The sequence below is a fragment of the Pimephales promelas genome, chromosome 2 (assembly GCF_988280905.1).
Source record: "Pimephales promelas chromosome 2, fPimPro1.hap1.1, whole genome shotgun sequence".
NCBI classification, from domain to species: Eukaryota; Metazoa; Chordata; class Actinopteri; order Cypriniformes; family Leuciscidae; genus Pimephales; species Pimephales promelas.
The window spans coordinates 10,693,497-10,719,265 of NC_142770.1; the positions used below are offsets into that span (position 1 = coordinate 10,693,497).

General features: G+C 36.7%; 2 protein-coding genes across 11 annotated transcripts in view; one reads left to right on the top strand and one right to left on the bottom strand.

The window, feature by feature from the left end:
• Positions 1-646: 646 nt before the first annotated feature.
• tm2d1 (TM2 domain containing 1) lies at positions 647-11,192 on the bottom strand. The gene is made up of 7 exons (XM_089134832.1): positions 11,054-11,192; positions 10,403-10,471; positions 9,458-9,566; positions 9,286-9,377; positions 6,336-6,409; positions 2,108-2,227; positions 647-786 (listed from the first exon to the last, which is right to left on the bottom strand). Exons 1-6 carry the CDS (start codon positions 11,190-11,192, stop codon positions 2,117-2,119), a joined length of 594 nt encoding a protein of 197 aa, XP_088990958.1. The 3' UTR covers positions 647-786; positions 2,108-2,116.
• The window catches only part of patj (PATJ crumbs cell polarity complex component), a 120,271-nt gene continuing 105,640 nt past the window's right edge, over positions 11,139-25,769 (top strand). For 5 of the 10 annotated variants that reach the window (XM_089134808.1, XM_089134823.1, XM_089134821.1 and 2 more), the window contains exons 1-8: positions 11,139-11,261; positions 11,828-11,971; positions 12,479-12,533; positions 12,625-12,803; positions 17,094-17,267; positions 17,502-17,644; positions 18,998-19,178; positions 23,231-23,359. In XM_089134808.1, coding sequence (XP_088990934.1) covers positions 12,512-12,533; positions 12,625-12,803; positions 17,094-17,267; positions 17,502-17,644; positions 18,998-19,178; positions 23,231-23,359 — 828 coding nt within the window. In that variant the 5' untranslated portion in view covers positions 11,139-11,261; positions 11,828-11,971; positions 12,479-12,511. Of the gene's footprint in view, positions 11,262-11,473; positions 11,491-11,827; positions 11,981-12,478; positions 12,534-12,624; positions 12,804-17,093; positions 17,268-17,501; positions 17,645-18,997; positions 19,179-23,230; positions 23,360-25,769 lie in introns of those variants that run through there. The other 5 variants (XM_089134815.1, XM_089134820.1, XM_089134827.1 and 2 more) reach the window with 3 other exon arrangements.

Sequence of the window (25,769 nt, forward strand, 5' to 3'; positions counted from 1 at the left end):
GGATGAGTGAGTCCAATGCGTTTTCCCTCCAGCGGAGCAAGGTGATATATTAAACTTTTGCCGTATCCGTTCGTCAAAACTCCGAACACATCTTCCTTCCAACTTAAGAATGACTTAAGTGACGTTCTCTTAACTCCAAGTCATCCAGAGCCGCGGCCAAAGCCAAATCGAAAGACCGCTGTTCGCCAGCAGCATCTTGTTTGTTTTTAAGTAGCAGGGAAATCACCATCACAACTCTGCCGTCATTGTGTTAAGCCCACCCACCAACTCTATACACAATGTGATTGGCCTGACCAGAGTTTGGTTTTTCCACTTCGGGAGCCAACGGAGAGTTGCTAGACCACACTTTGCTGCAAAATTATTTCTAGTCTAGATTTCTAGGCTAGATGTTGCACATCTCTACCAACAATGCAAAGTACAAATCATGTCAGCACAAAAAGTGATATTAAAACTTTATTTACAGTGTTTAAATAACATCAAAACATCACACAATGTCCAACGATGTGAAGCTAGTGTGAGCACGGAATGAAAAGAAACAAAATGATGGACTACATTCTTGCAACATGACTCAAAGGAAGAGATTGAAGAATGATGGGAGAGAGAGTGATTGAGCAGGACTTGGAGCACACACTGAGCCGTATTTGCATGGGCTAGTCTTTCCCAGAGCGTAGTTTGGCATATCCATGTGTCTTTGTGTTTGGAAACGGCAAAGGCATATCCAAAGAAAAGATGGCATTTACATAATATGATCCTGTACATTTGGTGGGTCATCTCATTGGGATCCACCTGAAACAGCAGAATGGAAAGAGTTAGTTGTGTTTGGGAGCAGGTCCAGGACAACACAAGCAGAAGATAAATCAGTCTCTTCCCACACTTAAGACGACAACGTTTCCAATGTTGAAATGGATTTGTATCATTTTTCCTATACGAGGAAGAACATCATTTAGGTTTCTGGATTCATTCCAGAGCTGATGTAAACATGGGAAACTATTTATAAGGTTGAAACATAGAAAAACAGAAAAAGGATTAAGTTGTTGGTTCCAGGACATTTATTGGAGGATTTCGTGCCCTGTAGATTTTTAGTTTTTTTTTTTGTTGTTGTTTACCTTTAGGGGTACAACAGCTTATCACTGAGGTAGTACCCTCAATGGGACATCATTGTACCTTTTTTGCAACTGAAGTTCTTAAATGATTCGCAGTACTACTTTAAAGTACTAATTTTGTATCTTTTAGGTGCAGATAAGGTACTTTAAGTGTACTGCCCCAGTGACAAGCTTACTTTTTTTTTCTTCAGTGTACAAGGACTGCATTTGACTCTCTTTGGCCTGATATTTTTAAGTCAAACACAGATAAACCTGGTCAGTGACAGTTCTCCACTAGACTTGCATCATGAAACTGTCCTAAGCAAGTATACAAGGATATGTGGCAAATGAATGATGTGGGATTGAGACCTTGTATCTTCGGAGGCTTATGCTGGAACAATGTAAACACAGGAGAGCAAGTAATGGTCTCCACATGGGTCCCATTCCACATAACACCCCTGTCACCGCCATTACCCCTGCTTCAGCTAATGTTAACCAGAGAACCGAACGGGCAGGAAACAGAAACAGATAGGGGAAAGGCACAGATATAAGCAATCGTCTAGAACGCAGCCACTATTTTCTTTTGGATATGGGGATGTCTGCAAGAGCGTGTGTGTGGGGAACCAGGAGAAAATTCAACAGATGCAGCCCTGGTGCCAGCCATAATAAGTGCAATCTCACGACCTCGCCGTGTTTTCCCAACGTCCTCTCGGCACGTTTGACATTTAATCGCTCTCTCCCTAGAGCAGGGAGCCCCTTCTGGGGAACAAGAGAGTGAGGGGTGGTGGACAAGGGCTTAGATCAAGCTGAAGGTGTCCTTGGTCTGCCAGTTTGCTTTGATACCTCAGGAGGTCACTTGAGATCACCATTGACCTTGACTCGCCTTTGAAGAACTTTCAAAATATGCGACTTACCCATTTGCCCCTTGTTCTGTTCTCTCAGCTCTGCTGTGTGACAAAGTTCATGAACCTCCAGTCCAACTCTGGATAGATACGTTTTTATAGCTTTGACAAACAGATCCTCACCTGGCGTCTTCACGGAGAGAGCTGCGTTCTTCTGTAGGTCTCATTTGTTATCGAAAGACGGGTAAGGCGTGCCCCGTAGTAGTCCACGATGTAATCCGAACCGTCTGATGGACCCACAATCTATGCCAGAGCAAACAAAGTGAGTCTCAAATGTCAGAGCGGCGTAGGGAGACATACATAACAATGTAATCTTTCACCAGACAATTACATGATTCCGCATTACACAATGATGAATACCAGGTGGGCAGGTTGGGTCTATCGTTTTCCTCAGATGGCTCATGCTCATGCAATTGAATTATAAGACAGTAATGCCGAATTGGATGCAATTTAAGTTTAACCCCAGGCAGTGCTGTAATTGAGGTTGCTTTCTGAGTCCTAGTGAGGAGGAGTGTCCCGAAGGACAGTCCCCAGATCAGAGTTTCAGCAATGAGCCTAGAGCCCAAACTGGGGCCCGTGCCAGTTCTGAGATCAGCTTCTATACGAGCAACATGCTTGGACTGACGCACAAAGACTTCCTGCAGGCGTGCGTGCCCAACACTTGGCTATGCCGGCTCTGCTCCGCTCCATTCTGGGACGGGATGATAATGAGAACACACATCTGGTGGAGGGAGAAAACCCCCCACCAAACACAGACACTATTCTACCATATCTACCTCATCTGGCAGTGGCCCAATACAAGCTATTTCCTCTCACAATGGCATTGGCCGAGAGTTGTCTAGATCGGTGTGGTGGTCGACTAGAGTTTCTTGAATAGGAATTATCTAGGACCCTTCGAGTCATAACTCGAAAAAAAGATTTGTTCATTTTGATGAACGAGTTTGAACAGCAGAGTCACGAACACTCGTCACAGAACAGAGCAAGGTGAGCATTTGAGCTTATAAAACTTAATTTTTATTTTTATTTTTTAGATGGGCCATCGTTTCGCTTGATAAGACCCTTGTTCATCGTCTGGAATCGTTTAAAGCCCTTTGAAGCTGCACTGAAACTCTCATTTGGACCTTGAACCGTTCGGTTCCCATTGAAGTCCATTATATGAAGAAAATCCTGGAATGTTTTCATCAAAAACCTTAATTTCTTTTCGACTGAAGAAAGAATGACATGGACATCTTGGATGACATGGGGGTGAGTAAATTATTGGCAAAAGTTTTTTTTTTTTTAAAGTGAACTACTCCATTCGATCCATCAAACTCGATTGATTCCTCCACTCTAATACGGTAAGTTTCTAATACTGTGCCGTAATATTACATCACTATAGGTGCCGAATTGTGGCACGTCTCGCAGGAAGGAATATTGATGAATATAAATTACAGTGACATCCCAGGTGTTTATTTATAAGTTCTCAAAGATGCATTTCCCGAACGAGACAGCTCTTAGCGAAGGTAGTTTGGTGTATAAAATATGGGGTTTTAGAAAGGAGCGGTGAGCGCAAATGGGGTCCCGAGGGAAGGGGATACTCTTTATCAAAAGTGTCACAATTTAAAAACGAAGAGGCACGACAGTCGACAGCTAATTGAGAATGTTAGCGCGTGACAGCTTTGGCTGCCAGAGGCACTTCTTAAAAGCATTGCTCTCCCAGGGCCTTCAATAAGACATTAAGAGAACAATAAACACTGCAGTGGCCCTGTTAATCAAAGCCGCCACGGCCATTTAAAAAAATAAAGGCTTGGTTTATTTATCCACTGCGGCTAGGAAAGAGCGGGAGGAACGCAAAACAACTGAAGGAGTCATGATAAACCAGCAGGAGCATGAAATTGTCAATGAATGGACAGGTATTGTTTTAAAGCAGTGCGCTGCAAGCGACTGCGAATAATCAAACAAGGTATAGAGGACTTGAGGCTCACAGTGTTTATGGAAGTCAGTAAATGTGAAAGAGATTAAAAGGCAAGAACCTTTAAAGCTTATAAATGACAAAAGTCTTGAAAGAAATCGCATTCTAACTACGAATAAGGTATCGTAACACGCCGTCCTGTCCTGTTGAAACATGTTGGAAAACATCAAGTCATTGTTTCCCCAGCGCTTAGTAGTTCAGACACACACACAAAAAAAAATAGTTTTCACTAGCAGCAGGGGACGCAAACATTTCCAGCATGACGCAACAGCCGGAGGATTTCTAAAGTACGTGTAATAATTATTCCTGGAGCCATCCTTCAACATGCATAAGAGCTTGCCATAAATATCTGTCATTGGTGGCATGTGGAAGTGGCAGCGGTGAGCAAACATCTCTCTTGTATAGCTTCATTCAGGCCTGTGAGGCCTAATGAGAGTGGAGAGGGTGAGGTTAGGCCTAACAAGATGACAAATGGAGCGTCTTTTTTCTCCTGTCAGGTGTAGGGGGCCTTTAATGGAGGTTAGGGGAGTCCTGTGGGAGTGTGCGGCTTGGGACATGAGGAGGAGGAGTAGGCGAAAACAAACGAGGCTCTCATTAGCTCCTTTCACAGTGCTGGAGCCACCGGAGGAGAGACACAGGTGCCACTGAATACAAACACAAGCATTCAAGTACAAGTCCGTGCTGAGTCTCTGCAGCTCATTTACAGGATTGTGGGTAAAGTGCCTTCCCTGGTTACTGCTCTAATATGCTAAATGTAAGGTAGTAGTCATATAGCAGACACTTTTAAGCCTTGCCAATTGAAACATTTAAGCAGTAAAAGACGCAAAAGATAACTCGTACATGCTGTGTAAGAAGTTTTATGTGTGCAAACTTGACATCCAAAGCAGACGCGTCTGACAGGGCGTTGTGAATACACAATTGAGCTCCCTTTCACGTCTTCTTGCGCTCAAACAGACAATTTCACACAATACTGTCAAAATGCCCATCTTGCTGAGTATCATAGTCGGTTACATCTTAAGTGAACGTAAACTGTTGAGAAAGAAAATACAGTTGTACAGTATCAGCACTTGCATCTGTGCATAATGTCTTAAAGGAGTAGTTCACTTTTCAAAAAACTTTTGCTGATAATTTACTCACCCCCACGTCATCCAACTTTTTCCAAAAGACACTTTCAGTACAAACTGCCAATGCTCGCCTTGCACGTTCGTGACTCTCCTGTTCGAACTCGTTCATCAAAATGAACAAATCATTTTCCGAGTCAATTCGTTCGTTGAAAAAGATTTGTTAATTTTGATGAACGAGTTCGAACAGGAGAGTCACAAACGTGCATTATTGAACAGAGCAAGGTGAGCATTTGCGCTTATAAAACTTAAACTTTTTTTTTTTATGAGTGATCGTTTCGCTTGATAAGACCCATATTCATCGTCTGGAATCGTTTAAAGCCCTTTGAACAGTTTGCACTGAAAATGTCTTTTGGACCTTGAACCGTTTGATTCCCACCGAAGTCCATTATATGGAGATAAATCCTGGAATGTTTTCATCAAAAACCTTAATTTCTTTTCGACTGAAGAAAGAAAGACATGGACATCTTGGATGACATGGGGGTGAGTAAATTATCAGCAAATTTTTTTTTTTCAAAAGTGAACTACTCCTTTAAGTGACAGCATGCTAATATCAAACAACAGACTCGATCACTCAATGCTCTTGACTTAAAATTTTGTTACTTTAATAAGAATTATATAAATACGAATTCTTTGATAAAGATTCTATAGATCTACTTGTTTTAATTTATACAGTGAAAACCATGCAGTTATTTTACATTTGATTACTTTATTCAATTTCTGTACATAATCTGTATCCAAGTACTGTTAGATCTACTTAAAAACCCTAAAAAAAACCCTGTTTATTTAATTAGCGTTTTCATTCTATTGTGTTTATTTGTGCTATTGCTTTATCTAATTTTCTTACAGACTGTTCACTTGACTTTAACAGTGTTTGAAAGGTATATTTTATATTATAGTAGATTTTTTTCATTTGCATTCTTAAATTATTAGCCTCAAATTACCAGCCAATATCTGTAGAAGGTTGCTTTAAGAGAAAAATTATGCTTTTCAAAATAAATTATGAATAAATAATACACTTTGTTTTGTTGACAGTTATTGTTAGAACCAACTAGATATGATGCAACATTTACAAACCTTAAATACCTTTCTCTTCCCACAGTGAAAGCAAAATACAGTGTGAAAATCACAGCCAATAAAAACAAAAACCCTGATAACTATTAAATTAGGTATAAGTAACCAAAAATAAAAGAATAAAAATTGATTGCTCCAAAAAGAATGCAGAAGGAAAAGTAAACAAGTATAAATGGGCCAAAACCTGGAAATTAAAGTCTCTTACCTGCATGGAGATCAACATGAAGTCCACTAAGCTTCCAATTCCACAGAACCCCACAGTGCAGAATTTCAGCAGGCCTGGGAATGAACAAAGAGTGATCCACACGTTAACCAAGAACATACTGAAAAGCTTTCCAACACTTTCTCTCTGGCTTCTCTGTATGACCACAAACAAAAACAATTTTTTAGGCCAAAGCTATTTAACATGCACCTGATTTTTTCTGTTTTTAAAGTGTTTAAGCCACTGAGCAAGGCTGTATGGTCAAATTATAATAATCAGCCAATTCATAGAACTGAATTTTGGGCATTAAAGACTTAAATGCCTTCCAGCAAATAGGTAGGACCGTCAATTAATATTCATGAGCCAAATTTATAATGCCCACAAATAATCGCCTCAAAATAAACAATTTTGGTTTAAATTTAAGTAGTACGTTTGGATGTCCATTGCGTGATCTTTTGAAACACCATCAGGAGCCCATGAGATCTGCAGTCAATTTAAAAGCCCCTTCCACCCTGCGATTCAACCATAATTGCTGCTAATCATCCCTAATATTACTTATAATTGGTCATTGAGGGGTTTAGGCATGTTGATTCCAGGACGGCTATCAAAAAAGCCACCTGCAGAATGTCTTCTCAACAAGTCCAGGCCTTCCTTTGAGCCACACCTGGTCTGGACTGACCCCAGAGCTGCTGGGCTATGAACAAGGCTATACAACTGACTCCAGCACGGTGTGAGTCTGCCTTTCACAAACTCCTGCGTTCCTCGCACAAAGAAGCCAGGAACAAGGGGGACCTTCAAAAGCCCAGGGCCTTTTGTCCTAACGCAGGTGCTTAATTGATCAGGAAGTCCTTAAAACGTGGAGAACGGCAGAAAGAACTTGAACTCATCTGCATGCGATGACAATAATTGCACCATGGGATAGATAGACAAACACCATGAGATCTGATGGCAAAGAGAACTGTTTTAGTTAATTAGCTGTCGCATGCAGATTCGTTTTGTTAAAACGGTTGGTACCAAAAAAAGGGGTCATTGATGATTTTTTTTTTTTCACATGTTCTGAAAAGCAGAACATGCAAGGACTGATAATGTTGGCCTCACATGTGAACAGCATGCACCTTTTCTTAAAAGCGATTCCAAACCCGTTTCATGACGTCAGTGGTGATTTTTGTTGGGGATGGTTTATATTGTGGTCAAAGGGGAAGGTCAAGGCCAAAAACACTTTAACCACCAATCTCTGATCAAAATCAAAACTTTAAACAAACATTTTGTGGCCTAGTCCATGTGTGTTGGAGGGCCTCCCACAAAATTGGTTAAAATCCAGGTCGCGTGTCTATGGAAGCTTGTTTCTGATATTTAATACTTTTTTTTAAAAAGATAATTGTGAATTTTTCTTTCACAATTCAGACTTTTTTTCTCTCATAATTGCGAGAAATAAACCCACAATTCCAACATCTTTTCTGAGAATTGAGAGATATAAACTCACATTTGTGAGCTATAAAGTCCAATTCTGAGGAAAATAAAGACATTTTTTTTTTCTCAGAATCTTGCAATTCTGACTTTATAACTCAATTATCACGCAATTCTGATGTAAACTCGCAATTGCAAGAAAAAAGTCAGATTTGAGAGATAGTCACAATTATCTTTTTTATTTTTTATTCATTGGCAGAAACAAGCTATGTCTTCCTAAATTCATAAGCATTTTTTATTTTGCTTAAAGATATAAACCACTAAGAACCACCGTTTTTTTTTTTTTCCATTTAGACATTAATTTCATAAAAATTAAACACATTTCCCCCCTAATAATCTCTCCAAATTTATGACCAGATGCTTTAGGTTTTTTTTTTTTTTTTTTTGTAAACTGAATCTCATAAATGTAGTAATTATTTATTGCACTGTTGTAAAATTCTAATTGATTTTTAATAATATAACTGTGCCCTGCTAAGTCTACCAAACAAATAATCGTTAACTAAAACTATTAAAACATTTGTGTTAACTGAAATAAAATAGAATATAAATAAACAAAAATGAGAAATTTTGCCTTAGCGACAAACTGAAATAAGTACTAAAATTACCAAGTAAAATAAAATAAATAAAACACTAATAAAAATGAAAATCAATTAAAATTGAAAATATAACAGCTAATTTAAAATAATAATCAAATGTTTATATAAATAAGTGCTAACTTAAAGTCTGTATTTTTGTCTACATCTCATTTGCTATCATGAAACTCTGTAAAAAAAAAAAAGGTTTTAATTCAATTATTCAATTAATTCAATTATATGATTAATTCAATTAAGTAAAATTCAAGATTATATCTGCCACTCTAGTCTATAGATTTCATTACCAGGATCGGCCTTTAAAAACAACTATTAGTCGACCACTAATCTGTAATTATATAGACTACTGGCTATAAATACCATCTTCCTATTATTATCGGTCTCAAATCAGATTTCCATATGAGTGCTGCTGACCATGTCTATATCTGCCTCTTTAAAAAAGGTGTGTCCTTGGAAAGTAGGCGAAAGATGATGTCAACAGCAGAACATCCAGGACTGATTCTGTCTGTTCTGAAGGTCCCTTGTGTTACAGCGCAGCACTCGCACAAGATATTTTCAAGTAGGTATGTGCCTGAATCCTGATAATGGCTTCAAAGTGAATAGCTGCAGAATAATAGAAAAAAATATTGGGCTGACAGTCACTCCTCCTGTTTGCTGGAAATCAGGTGAGCCAGGGGAAAGCACGATATTATTCATAAACAATACAGACATAAATAATATTGAGATTGTTACTGACAGAACATTTTCACGAGTTACTGATGGGTAAATGGGTGCCAGAAAGAGGGGATTTCGGGGCAACGGCACACAGCCAAAGAGAGAAAAATACAATGTTGGATCCATAGCCTAGTGACCTACACATTTAGCCAAGTTCCATTTAGCCGACGATAGTTTCTTACCTAAGGCCGGGTATCCCAAGTAGAACCGATCCGCCCCAATCCATCCCAGGAAGAGTGACAGCGCAACAGCCACTTTGTACGAGTAACCACTCCTAATGTTAGACAAAACAATAGATATTAACAAAAATGTTTTAAATGTAAGGCCATGTCAAGAAGGTAAAGTTTGACTTACACATTTCGACATGGGACGCTTTTGTTGAACCCGACCTCTTCACCGCTGAATTTGAACTGTGTTCCATTTGACAGCCGACAGCTGATGTTTGGAGCAGGAAGGCATTCCACTGCAATGACAACACAGCCTTAGATTCCTCAGTTCATATACCACAAGTCATAACTGGTGTCAGGCATATTCTGGCAATTATAGAGCCACTTAACTGTTATTATAATAATACTACTACATATAGTATATTATATTATACACTGTTAACACTGTTAAATTATCTATACTGTGTGTGTACACATATGCATTATAATATATATAAATATCATTAAACTATCATTTATATTTAATACTATAAGTTATTCATTATACATTATTTTATACAATTATATAATTTTAATATATTGTTTATAAAATGTATATTAAATGGTACATTGATGTATATATAAAATAGTATATACGTTTTGAAATAAAAAATACACACACACACACATAACATTATATATATATATATATATAATGTTATGTATTTATATAATAATCAGAATATATTATCAAATATATATTTAAATCAAAAATACATATAACACACATAACATTATACATTACATTATTTTTTTTAATAAAATATGTATGATACATTAATTATACATTAACTGTATACATTATATTTTTTATTTATTAATTTATTATATAATTATATTATCCTCTACACACATATACAGTATATTAATAAATTATGAATAATAAATGTTTCATTTTATACATTACATATAATGCATAAAATACTAAAATAGAATATTTATTATACATTATTTAATACTTGTATATAAAAAACATCAATGTAATATATTATTTATATATTACAATAAATTATGCATAATAAATATTTCATTATTATATGTCAAAGAACGTGGAAGCATTTTAAATAGTGAAACATGATAAAAGCAGACCCACCCCAGGCCAACCGGTCCTTGCAGTTTTCTGGCTCTTGAGTTGCATCATCTATTTTGGGTTCTTTACACAGATATCTAAGCAATGTTAAGGAGGAATCAAATGGTATTAAAATCTTAAAGCAACATTAGTGATGCTGATTTCCAATAGCCAGTTCAAGTCACCTTTTTATATATAGTGCTCTAACTTACACAATACAGACTATTTCAAAGCAGTTTCACAACAATAAACAGGAAAACAGCGATTATTGATCGGATATGAGTGACATGAGCCATCATAGACAGGGCGAGCATGTCGTTCATTATTATGTCGGTTTAACATATATAGACACAGAATGTAATTCATTTACGCATATGTATAATAAAAACACATCTGAAATATTCCAAAAGGTCTAACGTTAAACAGAGCAAACAGATATGCTATTTAGGATATATATATATAGCGATCTATATCACTATTACGTTACACTATTAAATCACAGATCTAAACACCAAATCGGGATAATTATACCGTAATTATGTAAAAAAAAAAAAAAAGACTTATTTGTAAAATCAGCACTTTCATGTTATAAACAACCATCAATTGCAGCCACAATGCTAGCTAGCAGGCTACTACTGATTCAACGATTCCAATATATTAAGGCGATTTTGAAAGGATATTGTCCCAACTGCAGTTTATCACAGTTGTCCACATCACTCCCCAGACTGTGGATGACAGTCAGGCAGAAGGAGAAGATGATTAGCGGCCGTGTTGATGAACGAAAGCGCATCAAACTCCTCCAGTGTAACGCCATGTTGAACGATCACGTGACTGCTGGAGCTCTTAAAGGAACAGTGCACAAGATTCGCCGCGGACATAGCACGTAAGTCTCTCAGAATTCTCTTATTTAACGCGTTTAACTTTATACATATACTTAGTAAAGCCGGATTGGTCTGTATAGCAAGTTTGCACGCAAAACCAAGTATCGGTTAAACTTAATCACGGTGTTTAATGCTAACAATCAACTTTATAACCGGCTAACTGCGCTAGCCTGTGTCACAATAATGGGGGGTTTTGTATTGGGAAGCAGGAGCATGTTTGTGTATTATGTTGTATGTCATTCTTTTCAAGATATGGTTGATATTTTAAAACAAAGCACTTTTCGATTGATAGAATGATTCTTTAATGTATTATTCACACTGTCACGAAGTTTTCAGCACTGATTTCAGTGATGACTCAGTGTTTTACGCGTATGCACCTGTTTGATTCCGTTTATATCGTTTATATTATTTATGACGTAATATAAATTATGCTTTTGATTAGACTTTGATTAGAATTAGTATAAACACATCTTTACCCTTCAGTTACATAATGGTTTCGTTGTTATTTTGTGTTTAACATAAATAAAGTTCACTGAAAATTGAATGATCACGCACTTCCTGGTTTCAGGTGAGGCTCGCGCAGGTGTAAACACACGTACAGACAAAACAGCCCTAAAAAAACACTTGAAATGCGGGATTGTGTTTTATGAGAGAGCCAAAGTCGACAGAGATTTAGGTGAACCTCAAGAGCAAGTGTATATGGACATTGTTGGTAAGTAAGGTAAATTGCTTTTTCTCACTTTTGCTTTGATGGCTGGTCACGTGAACAGAAACTGCTGTCTGAATGTATAAAGGATATTGTTATAGGTTAAGATGCCTTGATTTATCTTTGATAATATGAAAATAAACACATAATATCAGCATACATTTTGAATGAGAACCATTTCAGGGTTCCCACAGTTATAGAAAGTGAGAAAAACAACCTTTTTTTATGTAGTGTATATACATTTTTTTTTGGCTATGCTAAATTATTTATACACACATACACACACGCTAGTCCTGTCAAATTGATTAATTACGTCTGACAAAAAGTTTGTAAATGTAAGTGTGTGTGTGTATGTAAATATATATTTGTCTACATAACAAATTTGAAATTTTACAGTGTTGGATCAGTCTTATCCATTAAATTATGAGAATGATCCTTTTTATATTTGTCCAAGGACATTGACATTTAAGATCAAACTTAAGCTCTAATATCTATTTTCATCTCCTTTCACAGATCAATCTGCACTGAATTATCGAGAGAACGACAATGTATGAGAACTTACCGACAGGTATCAGTAATTGTAATTTTCATCCACACAAGCATGCTCTTTGTTTAATCCTTCTTTGCATGGTTAATATCTTGACTGTGTGTGTTCTCAGTGTCTGCTTCCGAGCGGCAGCAGGTGCTCCAGGCCTTAGAAAGGCTGCAGTCCAAGCTGGTGCAGAGAGAAGAGTGGACCCACAGCGACAGGCTCGGTACGCTGAAGGAAGCCCTGCAGAGCCCTCTGTTCGGCCACATCCTCACCCTGCAACACTCAGTCAAACAGCTGAAAGACCAGGTCAGACTTGCATTAGCATATAAACCTTCAAAAACACCCTTACTGTGAGCCCCAAGGCCACAAACTACTTGTATATTTGCCATTTAAAAGTACTACCGTCAATATTTCAGTGGTGTAAAGTATTTGAGTAAGGCCTTGTCCCAAATGGAGCCCTTGTGAGTCCACACGTAATGCCGCTTTGACGGTGGGGTAGAAGTCTACAGCAGACGTGTGTATCGAGGGCACATATCAGCACCCTTCTGAAACCTTAAATGACAAATGGGACACCCTACATACCGAGACTGGGTCTAAATGGAGTTAGGAACTGTACATAAGTATCTTTTTGGCTACTTTGTAGTTTTACTGAGTATCAAAGATATTAGCAACTCTCTGTTGAGAGTTACTTCAATACATTTTTAATGAGTAATGTGATTAGTTACATTTTGCATGGCACTTTTTCTGCAGCAGTTTATTTCTGCTACAAAACAAGTGCCATCTACAGGGCATTGAAGGTACTACATCTCATGCATTTTGCCCTTACCCAAACAAGGCTACGTTGCGAATTTGAGTCCATTAGCAGGTAGTCGTGAATCACAGGCATTTCATATATGAGACGAGGACATAAAAGTTTACCTTTCAGATGTAAAAATTATGGGAGGAGAGTATGTAAATAAATCACACAACGTGATTTACTAAAGTTTGTGATGGTCAATTTACGGGTATTTACATGACTTTTGACCGTTTGTTTACACGAAAAACTTTTATCGTTTTTTGAAAACGATACTGTTATCATCTCTGTGAAAACTACAAAAACGTGAAAACGGTGACGTCATGTGTATTACGTGCTCAGTTTATAGGCGCATGTGTTTCTTTATAAAGTGACATCGCCAACTACTGGCCTGGCTACTGGCCATTTGTTTTCGCAGATTCGTGTCAATGTTGTCGTTTGTATGTGAAACTTAAAAATGCACTAGGACTTTTTAGCTACTAGATTTTTTCTGAACATATTATTATCATAACATATTTTTAATTTGCTGTGCCTGCTGTGCTTGTTTGTGACCCTACGCTATTTTGCGCTGCTCTCGGTAGATTCTGTTGGTCGATTATGGAAATGAGCTGCTGCGTCTTTGTTCCTCATTTTGCGCATCAGTATTATTGATAAAAAGTTAAATGCATTACTTATGGGGCGTTGTATTATTTATCTGTCTCGGAGATCTGAATCGGAAAACCGACGTTGCCTAGCAACACGCCCCTTTCCTCGGATTTCTCCTCTCGGACGTCGGACAACCGTGAGGACACCAAGCAAGAATTCGGTTTCGGAATTCAAGATGGCTGCACCCTGTGTGACTTGTATGAATTGTTTTCATTGTTTTTGAACCGATTTGGTATTTTAAATGACGATTATAATCACTCGTATTACTGCGTATGGGAATCGGTTGTTGTGAGTGCAATTACTAACGTTGTTAGCGTTGCTAACAGAAGATTAACATGAAAAACATGAAATAAAGTTAACATTTTCAAGTTCAAATGGCTGCGTTTTGATAAGGCGTAGTCATAATATATTTTTTTTTAATGTAAGTGCCTGATACTTGGTTAGTGCTACCATTACAACAGCTTTCCGGGTGGCGGACACGCAAAACATAATAGAACGCTTAAAGTGTGGACGTGACTTCATATCCGACGTCCGAGTCGGTTCATTGGCTATAATTAGGGCTGGGGTAAACGATTATTAACTTAACGATTAGTTGGGCGATTATTTTATCGATTAGTCGACTAATCTAATGACTAATTGGACGACTAATATAAAGAATATTTTTTCTGCTGCTCAATTAATAAAAAAACAATATCTCAAATGAATACTGGCATACTGAATCAAGATACTATAAGCTGGCTAACGTTAGTCTAATGTTATGTATTTGAACACCATCATTATAACTCTACAACCGCCAAAACCGTGTTATTAAAATATTTTTTACAAACATTTTTTATCATAGAGAATGTTTAAATATTAATATCAGCTGAGGAGGGAAACGGAGGCGGAGTTAGTGGTGCGATCGGAGGCTGCCTTTTACTACTGGAGATGAATCGGGAGAGGTTTGTGCACCTACTGATCAGAGCGCGTGCTGACACGTTTACTCCGTGCCTTGTTTATACTCGACACGTCCGCACGAGCGCGAATGTGCGCACGGCGCGTTGGGTGCGCAAGACCAGGAAGACTCAAGACTGTGGCTGGCTGTGTGTACGCCTTTTTTTTTGTAACAGCGCGCCCGGCGCCGCATCCGGAAACGACTTCAAGCCGAATCTGCCCGAGCTTGTACGTCTCACCACACCGGCACCCAGTTTGCGCATCTAAATTGCAAATTTTTTTTTCTTAAGGGTTTGTTTACTGTGTGTGATTCATTTAATGGATAGCACATTCACTTCTAGTTGTCTTCGTCCTCTATTCTGCAATGTTTCGGTCTCCCACGTGTGTGTGGCAAGTTGTACCGCCGGGAACATGCAAAAAATAAATAAATAAAGAAGCGTCGACGCTAAAATATGACGTCGACGCAATTTTGACGCCGAATCATCGACGCGCCGCTACAGCACTAGCTATAATAGAACGCGCCATTATGTTTCAGTTCATTAAAATTGTAAAGAATCTCCAAGATCAGATAAAATGGCAGTTTTTAATGTGTATTCATGATGCCAAAGATGTCACGTTATTTATTTAGATTCAAATAAACGTTTATTTTGCATCCATCCCAGAGTGCAGGCCGGTGGCCATGTGTTTCTTCACCGCATACTCTGCATTCTGAAAGTCCCTCGTCCCTATTTGTATTCAGTCTGAGTTTTTATTGACACAAGAAACCTCTTTACAATAAACAATCCGCACACCAAATTAAGATAATGGCAATAACGGAAGCTCGCCTTCATATTCTAAGTGCTGGGAAGGTCAGACGTGCGCCTATGAATGCGTCAGGTGAAAAACCTATCAAGTATGTCGAGGCGGGCAACAGTCGGAGTTTCTATCAAGCCTTAATATCCACTGTCTCAGTTTGAGTAACTGCCTTGTCGGAGATGTATCGATGAAATAGGCTGGAACCTGCTCTGTCAGCCCGGACTAAATAAGCACAAGACTGATAAGTTCCCACAGTCTAAAGGTCATTAATACATTACCTGTTGGGGACTAGCGAACACTGCAGAGGAATCTATTGATTTTTCCACCTTTTATTTTTTCCTTCCTTTCCTCTGCCTATAGGACAGTATGTGTGTGTGTGTGTGTGTGTATATATATATATATATATATATATATATATATATAATTTAATTATTATTTTTATTATATATATATATATATATATATTTTTTTTTTTGAAACATTTAAGTATTTATTACAGCTCATCTATTAATACAAATAATTATAATTAATAGTAATTTAATTGTGTCTGTTTATGAATTAGTTTGGATTTTTTTTTTAAATAATAATAACAGTACAACTAATTATTGCTATTATAATATTTTCATTATTTTATTATTAGTATTTTTCAAATGTATTTCAAACAAATGTTTTTATTCTTTATATATTTCTATTTCTTTTTCTTTCTTTCTTTGGGTTAAATCAAAAATTGGGCTAAATTCAAAAATGGGCTAAATTTATATTTGTCTACATAACTATATTTGCATTATTATTTTATTATCAGTAGTAGTAGAAGTCGTAGTATCAAACAAATTTGTTATTGGGAACAACTGATTTAAAATATATATATATATATATATTTTACAAGAACATATTTTTAAATTTGATTTGTCTTATTATTATTATTATTATTAATGGACAGTAATAACACTTAATGGATCACTTGATGGAACACTTAATAAACACTGTAGTTGTGGAAATATTATTATTATTATTATTAGGGCTGTCAACCGATTAATCACGCTTAATCGCATCCAAAATAAAAATTTTGTCATACATAATATATGTGGGTGCACTGTGTATAATTATTTTATATATATATATATATATATATATAAAAATACACACACATGCTTGTATATATTTAAGAATTATTTTCATGTACATACTATATATAGATTTATATAATATTTATATTATATATAAATATTTTTTTCTTAAATATACATGCATGTGTGTGTATTTATATATATATACACAAAATAATTATACACAGTGCACCCACATATATTATGTAAACACAAAATTTTGTTTCGGATGCGATTAACCGTGATTAATCATTTGACAGCACTAATTATTATTATTATTTTCTCCATCTATCTTTGGAACTGACTGTCCGCTCTGCTTTGCAGTTAAACAGCTTGCCTCCGGGCACATGCAGTGAGTTCAGTTTCTCCAGAAAGGGGCAGCTGATCGTCAGCGCCAGCCGTCCATCCAGTAGCCTGGGATCCGTGGTGTCCAATGGAACAGCTTCAACGAACGCATCTTCTGAGCAGCTTCAGAGATGGATGCATGCAGCAGCAAAGGTGGACATGCAGCAGTATCTTTTGTCATTTTTCTCTCCATAAACCACTGCTTCTAAAATCAAGTACTTCCCTACTTCCCTATAGTATGTGAAAAACAGTACGACAAAAGAGTACTATGTGCTCTATTGGCACTATTTGAAAAACAGTTGGCGAAATGTCCCTGCTCAGATTCGGCCAGTTAGTATGGATGGTGTATTCTCATCTGTATTAATTTCGTCTCTGGGCTCTTTACAGCAGGGCCGGAGGACGGAGCTCATAAGCCTGCAGAAGCCGTTATCTGGAGGTCTGGGTTTCAGTGTGGTGGGCCTGAGACCAGAGGGGGTGGGCGGCCATGGTGTGTTCGTCAGACAGGTGCAACCAGGGAGTGTCGCAGACAGGTAAGACCTCTCTGCTTTATTCATTTATCATATTTTCCTCAAATATCATGTTGTTTTAGATCATTTTCTTTTTGGCTCCTCCTTTTGCGATTGCAACGAGTTGTTTTGAGATTGTATCCTGAGGCTCATCAATTTATTCTTCCTCATGCATCTTAAAATCTGCTTGATTAGAAGGAATAGATGCGTGCATTTTTTTATTAGTTTTGTAAAACGAATAAAATAAAAATTGTGCCTAATTCTGAATTAGCATTAAATTTATTTATTTACTTATTTTAATGTAGATGAGATGGATAATCATATGATTGATTAATTGATTGACTGGATTTATTGGATGATGGATAAAATAATAATATGCTTTTTACTTTATGGCATAAGTTGGATAATGGATAATAATAATGATAATACTCATAGTAATGTAATTGGTATTCATTTATTAAGTACAATACATTTAAATTGATAATAATAACAGTATGGATAATAATGTGGAGATGATGATAATAATAACAATTATGATAATAAAAATAATATTAATAATCATCATTATTATTAAAACTTTTTTAATTAGTTAATAATAATAATAATTTTATTCTGCAGGATGAGTTGGATAATGGATGATAATAGTTATAGTGCTCCTTACTGATGTTATTTGTTTATTTATTAAATTAAATAAATGAATTACATTACATAGAAAATAACAGTATGGATAATAATAATATGGCGATGATAGTAATAATAATAACAGTTATAATTATAAAAACATTATAATAATAATCATCATCATCATCATAAAAACATTTTAAAGTAGTTAATAAATAAAAAAAAATATACTTTTTATTTTACGGGATGAGTTTGATCATATTTTTGAAAATAATGGAATGGATGAAAATAATAATATTTTATTTATAATTAAAAATAATATATTTTATATTTAAAAATTAAAAAAACATATTTTATTTTTAAATTAAAAAAATAAAAAATATTTTTGAAAATAATATGTTTTATATTTAAAAATGTAAAAATAACATTTTATTTGTATTATAATATTTTTTTTAAGATTATAATAATAGTACTTACTGATGTTATTGGTCTATTTATTAAATTGATTAAATAGATAGTAATAACAATATGGTTCTAATATCGAGATGATGATGATAATAATAAAAGTTATAATAACAAAAACAATAATATTAATAATAATCATCATATACATATTTAAAAATAGTAATTTACTTACTGGATGAATTGGTTAATGTAAAATAATAAATAAAGTAGTAATTGTGTGTTTTTTATTTGTTTATTATTATTACTGGTATTTTGACTGGCAAGTTAAACCATGATAATTCTTATCTCCAGGGATGGAAGATTGCAGGAGAATGATCAGATTCTTGCGATTAATGGGATTCCTCTGGATCAGAGCGTGACGCAGCAGCAGGCCATCGCTCTCCTCCAGCAACAGAGAGACCGAGTGGAGCTGGTGGTGGCCAGAGACGCTGCGGCCAAACCCCTTCTCTCCACATCTGGACCCGTTCAGACGGTACGGCCTTAGTTGTCCACATATGTAACTGTAACTAGTATCTCTCATAGTTCTTCAGCGGTTATGGAAGCTACTTTGAAATTAGCTTGCCAAATTTCTAATCAAATATGTCATCTATGGCACTTGTTGTCAAATATATTGGTTCTCTCATGACTAAACATCATGGTGTCAAACCGTCACCATATTTGTTTAAAAAACTGCAAATTGTGGCCTGTGATCACTTCAAACTATCATAAACTTGGAAAAACTTCAGCATTTGGGCTTGAAACGACGAGAGGTAGAGTAAATAACATTATTGAGAGAGCTACTTTTACTTAGAAACATACTTTAAGTATTAGTTTCTTTTGGTAAGATTTCAAGATTGGCATTCATGAAGTGCAGATGTCATTTTTGGCTTTAGCATGGTTTTCATGTCACCTATTTTAGAAGACCAATATTTCCTGAGGCCTAACAAACTGAGTTTAGTTTATATTTTGGTGATGGTTTAATTTCGACCAGTTGCGCTAACATGTACAGATTATCAAATCCAGCGACAGAATGTATAACAAACTGCTTAAGCATTTAGATTTAACCTGCCTGAGGTATAAACAGCAAGCTAAGAGCCTATTTATTAGTCCTGTTCCCATTATTACAATGTGATCCTCAGGAAAATAAAGCCCTTAAAACATCCTGTTATAACCGGAGCATCTCTAAACCAAAGACAGAAGAATAACGAACTGCATAAACTTTCGCGGGTTCATCCAAAAAAGACCTTTCCATCATTGAAAGGAATAAGCTGGGAAGAGGAGAAAATGAGACTGGAAAAGACCAACAGCCAGTAGATGAACTGCATTAACCTAAGCCTTCAACAATAAACACAACTCTTCCCTCTCGTCTTCTTTAATTAAGTACCTCAAACTTCTCAAATTAACGGCGAATGCACACAAGGCGAGTTCCTCTTTCTGGAAAAATCACATTAGTTTTGATTTGGTCTTTGCGTTGCAAGCCAGGTTGTGTATTTCTGCTCCGTCTATGCTTATTTTATCTCTTTGAAATGTTTAATATCCTTAATTCATGGCCATGTTCTGCATATCGAAACCAGACTTTGGTTTAATTCATGTGCCGTTTCACTCAGGATTGTGTTTAATGGAGCAAAAGTCTGGTTTTCATCTGTCACCAGATGTCGCTGAACTTGTTTATAAGTCAGATTGAGTGTCTGTTTGCTGTTTGTTACGATAAAAATAAAATAGGTTTTATTACAAACATGACTCGACACCGTAAAGGCAGAAGGCAATGGAGGGAACAGGAAGCATTGCCAAGATTTTGGTTGTTAATATTATTTAATTTTTTCCCTTGTGGGTGAATGTCCATGCTTCAACTCAAATCCCCTATTTTTTCATAACAATAATTAAATATATACATGTTTAATATTATTTAACATTTAACATAGGTTTATAATACATACATATACTGTATATGTGTGTGTATGTATATGTGTTTTTATTTATTTATAATTGTGAATTGTGTAAATTAGGATTTTGAATTGATTCACTCCAAATTTATTTATATAATTTATACATATTCATAGTATTATACACATTTGATTTACTCTAATTTAAATGTTATTGCAGCTTTTTTTAAACTAATTATATTTATTAACTAATTTACTAATTAGTTAATTAGTAAAATTATATTTATTAACTAATTTTTTTAACTAATTATATATATATATATGTGTGTGTGTGTGTGTGTGTGTATATATAAGTAACTGGCTTAAAACCATTTTTTTTCAGTGAAAATACTAACTTTTTGCCTAAAACTTTTACACAGTACTGTTTATATATAAACAGCACTGTTATAAACCTTAAAGTTTTTACGTTTAAATACCTGTCAATCTGAAACTTGGGTATTGCTAATGTCAATCATCATATGTCGGCTTAAAAGCTTAGCAATGAAGACGTCATTCCGAAAGCATGTATTACAGTATGTCCTCTCGCTAACCCCGTATTCAAACAGACCCCCACCTTCCTTTCCATTTCAATCTATTCTCTTATCGTTTAAAGCTGAGAAAATATTTATCTGTTTAAGATTGCTCAGACCCCAAGGGACCACTGGTCTGTTCCTTAAATGCAGGAGCAAATGAAGCAGAGGTATATTTTTCCTCACTTCCCCAACACTTCTATCTCTCTGTAGACACAGACATCCGAAGGCCTTGAAAATATCTTGAATCCTAATTTTACTCCATTGGAAAGTTTCATGGAGGCAAGACTTGAGATACACAGCTCTGGAATTCCCACTACTGAAGGAATAACATCCAAGCCTTTTCCCAACGGAGATGTTTTCCGGCTTTCACATTATAGGTCACTAACATATAGATGTTTATGTAAGCTTTAGTCTGGAGGAAATACTGTTGTTTGTGTAATGAAATGTAGCTGTATTTCTTATGTTTGGGACATCAGTGGGGAACATATTTAAATTTGCTGTTTTAATTCTACAACAGATTTACTATATGATTGTCCAGTCTGTTCTAGGGACTAGTTAACTCAAAGTAGTATAATTTAAAGGCATAGTTTCACCCAAAACTGAACATTTTGTTAACATTTACTTCACCCTCAAGTTCAACGCACGTTATTCGCCAGTTTTTTTCAACGCGTTATTTGTGTTCACACCGAAGCGATTTTCGCTGACAAAGAGCCGAGCGAACATGCAAATTCATTCCCTAACATTAGATGGCGCCCATTTGCTCTGCAATACCACTCCATACAGTTTTCTTTTATCAAGATGTTTGTAGTCGCTGTCGCGCTTGTCATATAGTTCATGTTCTAGCACCAACGATACCACCAGCTCTACATTCATGTTGCCTCGCATCTTCCTCGTCTTATTTCTTCCTGGCTGTGTAGACGGCGACGCTACTTCGCGTATATCTTCTTCGCCGTGGCATATGTGTGCTCGGCAAGACCGTTTTGTTTGAGCGCCCCCAAGTTGTGTTTTACTGTAACTTCAGAAGCTCCAAACACGTGAGCAAAAGCACCAATCTCATTGGTCTGATAGATAGTTTTTGACGCAGCGCGTCAAACTAAAAAAACGAACCCGAGGCGTTTTTTGCTAAAAATGACGTTTTTATGCGTGGGCGTTTTACGCGTCAGTGTGCACACTCACATTGACGCCCTTTGTTTAGTCACAAGGCGTTAAACGTCGGCGGATATCGCACGTGAAATTCGTCCTGGTGTGAACAGGCCTTAAGGGTGAGTAAATGATGACAGAATTTTCATTTTTAAATGAAATAAATGAAGGTGGCTTGACTTGGAAGATATAAAAATTAGCAATTTTAATCCAGGGAATTGCCAGGTGTGTTCTGAACAAAGCTTATGTAATGTTTTTTCCCTGAACTAATGTGTATAAAGAAAGCAAATTCGGTCCAACTTGTTTTCTTGTTCGCCTTCTTTCAAACCATTCTCCACTGAACTTAAAAGAGATGAGTTTCAAGCAGAGTGAGTTCAAGTCTCTACAAAGTCAGAAAGGGACTTCTTATCTCCGAAATCTTATCTCCGTTTTTTTTCTCCTCACCGTAGGATGAACGCTAGTCTAAAGCTTTGTTTCGAAAGAGCGACTGGGCGAACGGCAGAGGAGGGGTTTCATTAGATTGTGAGAATTGCAGAGGTAGTCAGACGGCAGATAACAGCCTGGTAATAAGAGAGCAGAAATGTACGGATGGCAGGTCCTTTATATGAGCCCAAGGAGACTTGGGTGATTAGGAGCACGGCTGATGTGAGATCACAAAGACTCTCGTGGGCTTTCCTGGCCCTGACATGGATCAGCCACTGCAGGATCACACCGTTAACACGTTCATTAGCATTTTGTGCCCTAATACGACTCCGCCGCAGGGTGTAGTCACAGGTCTTGGGTCGCCAGTCGCTCCATATTTGGGCAATCAAAGGTGATTGAATGGATTTTTATTCTTTAAGTAGACTGTTTTGTGGCTCAAAGTAAATTATGACTGATGCTCACTGACCTCTAAATGTGTCCGACAAGACAATGGATTGAAAACTGTCCCCTGTGTGCGTCTTTTGCAGGATCAATGGGGACACGTGGAGGAGATCGAGCTGGTGAACGATGGAACCGGCCTGGGATTTGGTATTGTTGGAGCCAAGGGTACTGGAATGGTGGTCAGGACAGTGGTACCAGGCAGTGTGGCCCATAAGGTTTGTCTTTGCGCGTCCTACCCATTAAGTTATGTTAATATTTAGGATTCAGTAGTTACTGTAGTTTTTTTTTTTTATATATATATATGAATTTGGTGAACTGATTCACAAACTAGCCTGAAAGATTTGTTCATGAAACAGACTGAACCAACAACGTATTGACTAGAATTGATTTATATTGATTCGAGCAATTTGTTCTTGCATCAAAATGAATTGCTCTCATTGCCTCATTGAAGCCTCTTTTTCATGAATTAATAAAGTTGATTACTATTAAAGAAGTAGATCACTTTTAAAAAAACTTTTCCTGATAATTTACTCACCCCCATGTCATCCAAGATGTCCATGTCTTTCTTTCTTCAGTCGGTTTTTGATGAAAACATTCCAGGATTTTTCTTGGTATAATGCACTTTACTGGTAACCAAACAGTTCAAGGTCCAAAAGACAGTTTCAAACTGTTCAAATATCCCATAGAAACCTGAAACTCCTCGTGCTTAGGACTGCACATGTCCGTTGGCTGGTCTAGCCTGAAAAATACGCTTTTTAAATGCTAGATGAGCATTAAAAACAACATTTTTAGAGACCGTTAATGTCAGATTTTTTTGTTGATTTGAAATATGTTATTTAATTGTGAGTTCGGCAAGCAGTTTTCGAGATTTCAGGATTCCCCAATAAGATAGGACTTGGTTTTGGATGCCAAAATAGCTTCCCGAATGCGTTGCAAATATGGCCGCTGAGTGAACAAACCTTTCTTGAAAGGGACTTTGACCATACTCAAATGCCCTCCACACAGTCATCAGATCTCAAGTTCTCAACCCAATAGAGCACGTTTGGATGTGCTGGAACGGGAGATTCACATCATGGATGTGTAGTTGACAATTCTGCAGCGACTGCGTGATGCTATCATGCCAATATGTTTCCAGCACGCCATGAAGCTGAGTGTATTTTCTTATATCGGTCATGTTTTTCTTATATATTCACGTTTAACTAAATGTCAATATTAGGGGAACAGTTACATGATAAAAAAGTGAAAGTGCAGTACGTGTTTGTAGTAATTCCATTAAGAAGATTTTTTTTCTGTCCGTTTCTTCTACAAAGCCTTTGACGTGGGAACTTGAAAAGCAGGTTGTTCAATACACACCTACTGATGTCAGCTTTACTCTCTTCAATGCTTAGCCAGGAGGGACAGAGACTGGAAAACAACCTGTCCTGGTTTAGACCCCTCACACACACACACACACACGTATACACACACCTCCTCTTCTCTCCCACCCAGTGTCCACAGCTCAGGCAACAAACCCCTTCTTGTTCAAAAGGCACATTGCTTGCATTTCACACATCAGTGGATCTTATGCTCCAAAAAAGCTGTCAAAATCAGGGCTTTGTTATCCCTGGCGTTTCCCATTTCAACCTTTAATGGCTGCGGTGGGCTTCAATGCACCCCCGCTGTCCCCAGCACAGTGGCAGGAACAAGCTGCCGAGATTTTCCCTGAACAAGTTGATGTATCAAACGCCTTTCATGTCTCGCGCTTCACAAAGACGGCCGTTCTCCTCTCCGCGCTTTGTGTAATCACTCTTTAGTCCTCCCCTTCCTCTAGCCGTTCATTTGGCCCGTCTGCCAGAGTCCTAGAAAGAAGAATACGTCTCACAGCTCAAGCGGACCGGAAAGGGCCGTTAGGAAAGGCCACGTAAGAGTGACACGGTTATTGTGGATGTTAGACTTTTGGCTCCTGCACCTGTGGATGATGGAAACAAATTAGGTTGTAAATGTGAGGTTTGGCTCATGCCTGCGTTCGGGAGGTAAATTAAACTTTGGGGCTGGTGAAAATGAAAAATGACTCATAATATGGACTGCAATTGTTAACTGGTGTGTATATATATATATATATATATATATATATATTAATGTAGAAGTGAATAAATATTTAAATATAAACAGATTTTACCTGTAAATAAACAGAACTGTAAATATTACTTTTTTAAACATATTATATTAAACATTTATATACAATTTAGTGTAATATAATTAATTACATTTTAATAATGTAAATATAGAGACATTTCATTGTATATTATAATTTTTAACAATATACAGTCATGTGAAATAGAAAGTACACCCTGATTGAGTTCTATGGTTTTACGTATTAAAAAACGACATAAAAAAAATTCTAAGAATTTTTTTTTAGAAATGTGGGCGTTTACACTTAAAATGAAAGAAAAACTCCTAGTAAAGAAAAAAAGTCATTAAGAAAGTAAATTGTTAGGAGTATGGATGAGGACTTTTAAGACGCTTAAGAGTTTCTTTAGCAGAGGAGAAAATGGCGGAAGAGGGAGAAGAAATGTTACAGACAATGGATGACAGTGAGTTAATAAGACGCTATAGATTGACACTAAGCCCGAATTTTCCTTTTAG

Excerpts from the sequence above, each read along its gene's own strand:
- tm2d1 (XM_089134832.1), bottom strand. The coding sequence starts at position 11,192 with ATGGCGTTACACTGGAGGAGTTTGATGCGCTTTCGTTCATCAACACGG. Across the intron at positions 6,410-9,285 it reads CTTGGGATACCCGGCCTTAG|GCCTGCTGAAATTCTGCACT; the intron begins GTAAGAAACTAT and ends GTTCATTCCCAG. Across the intron at positions 2,228-6,335 it reads TCATGTTGATCTCCATGCAG|ATTGTGGGTCCATCAGACGG; the intron begins GTAAGAGACTTT and ends GCTCTGGCATAG.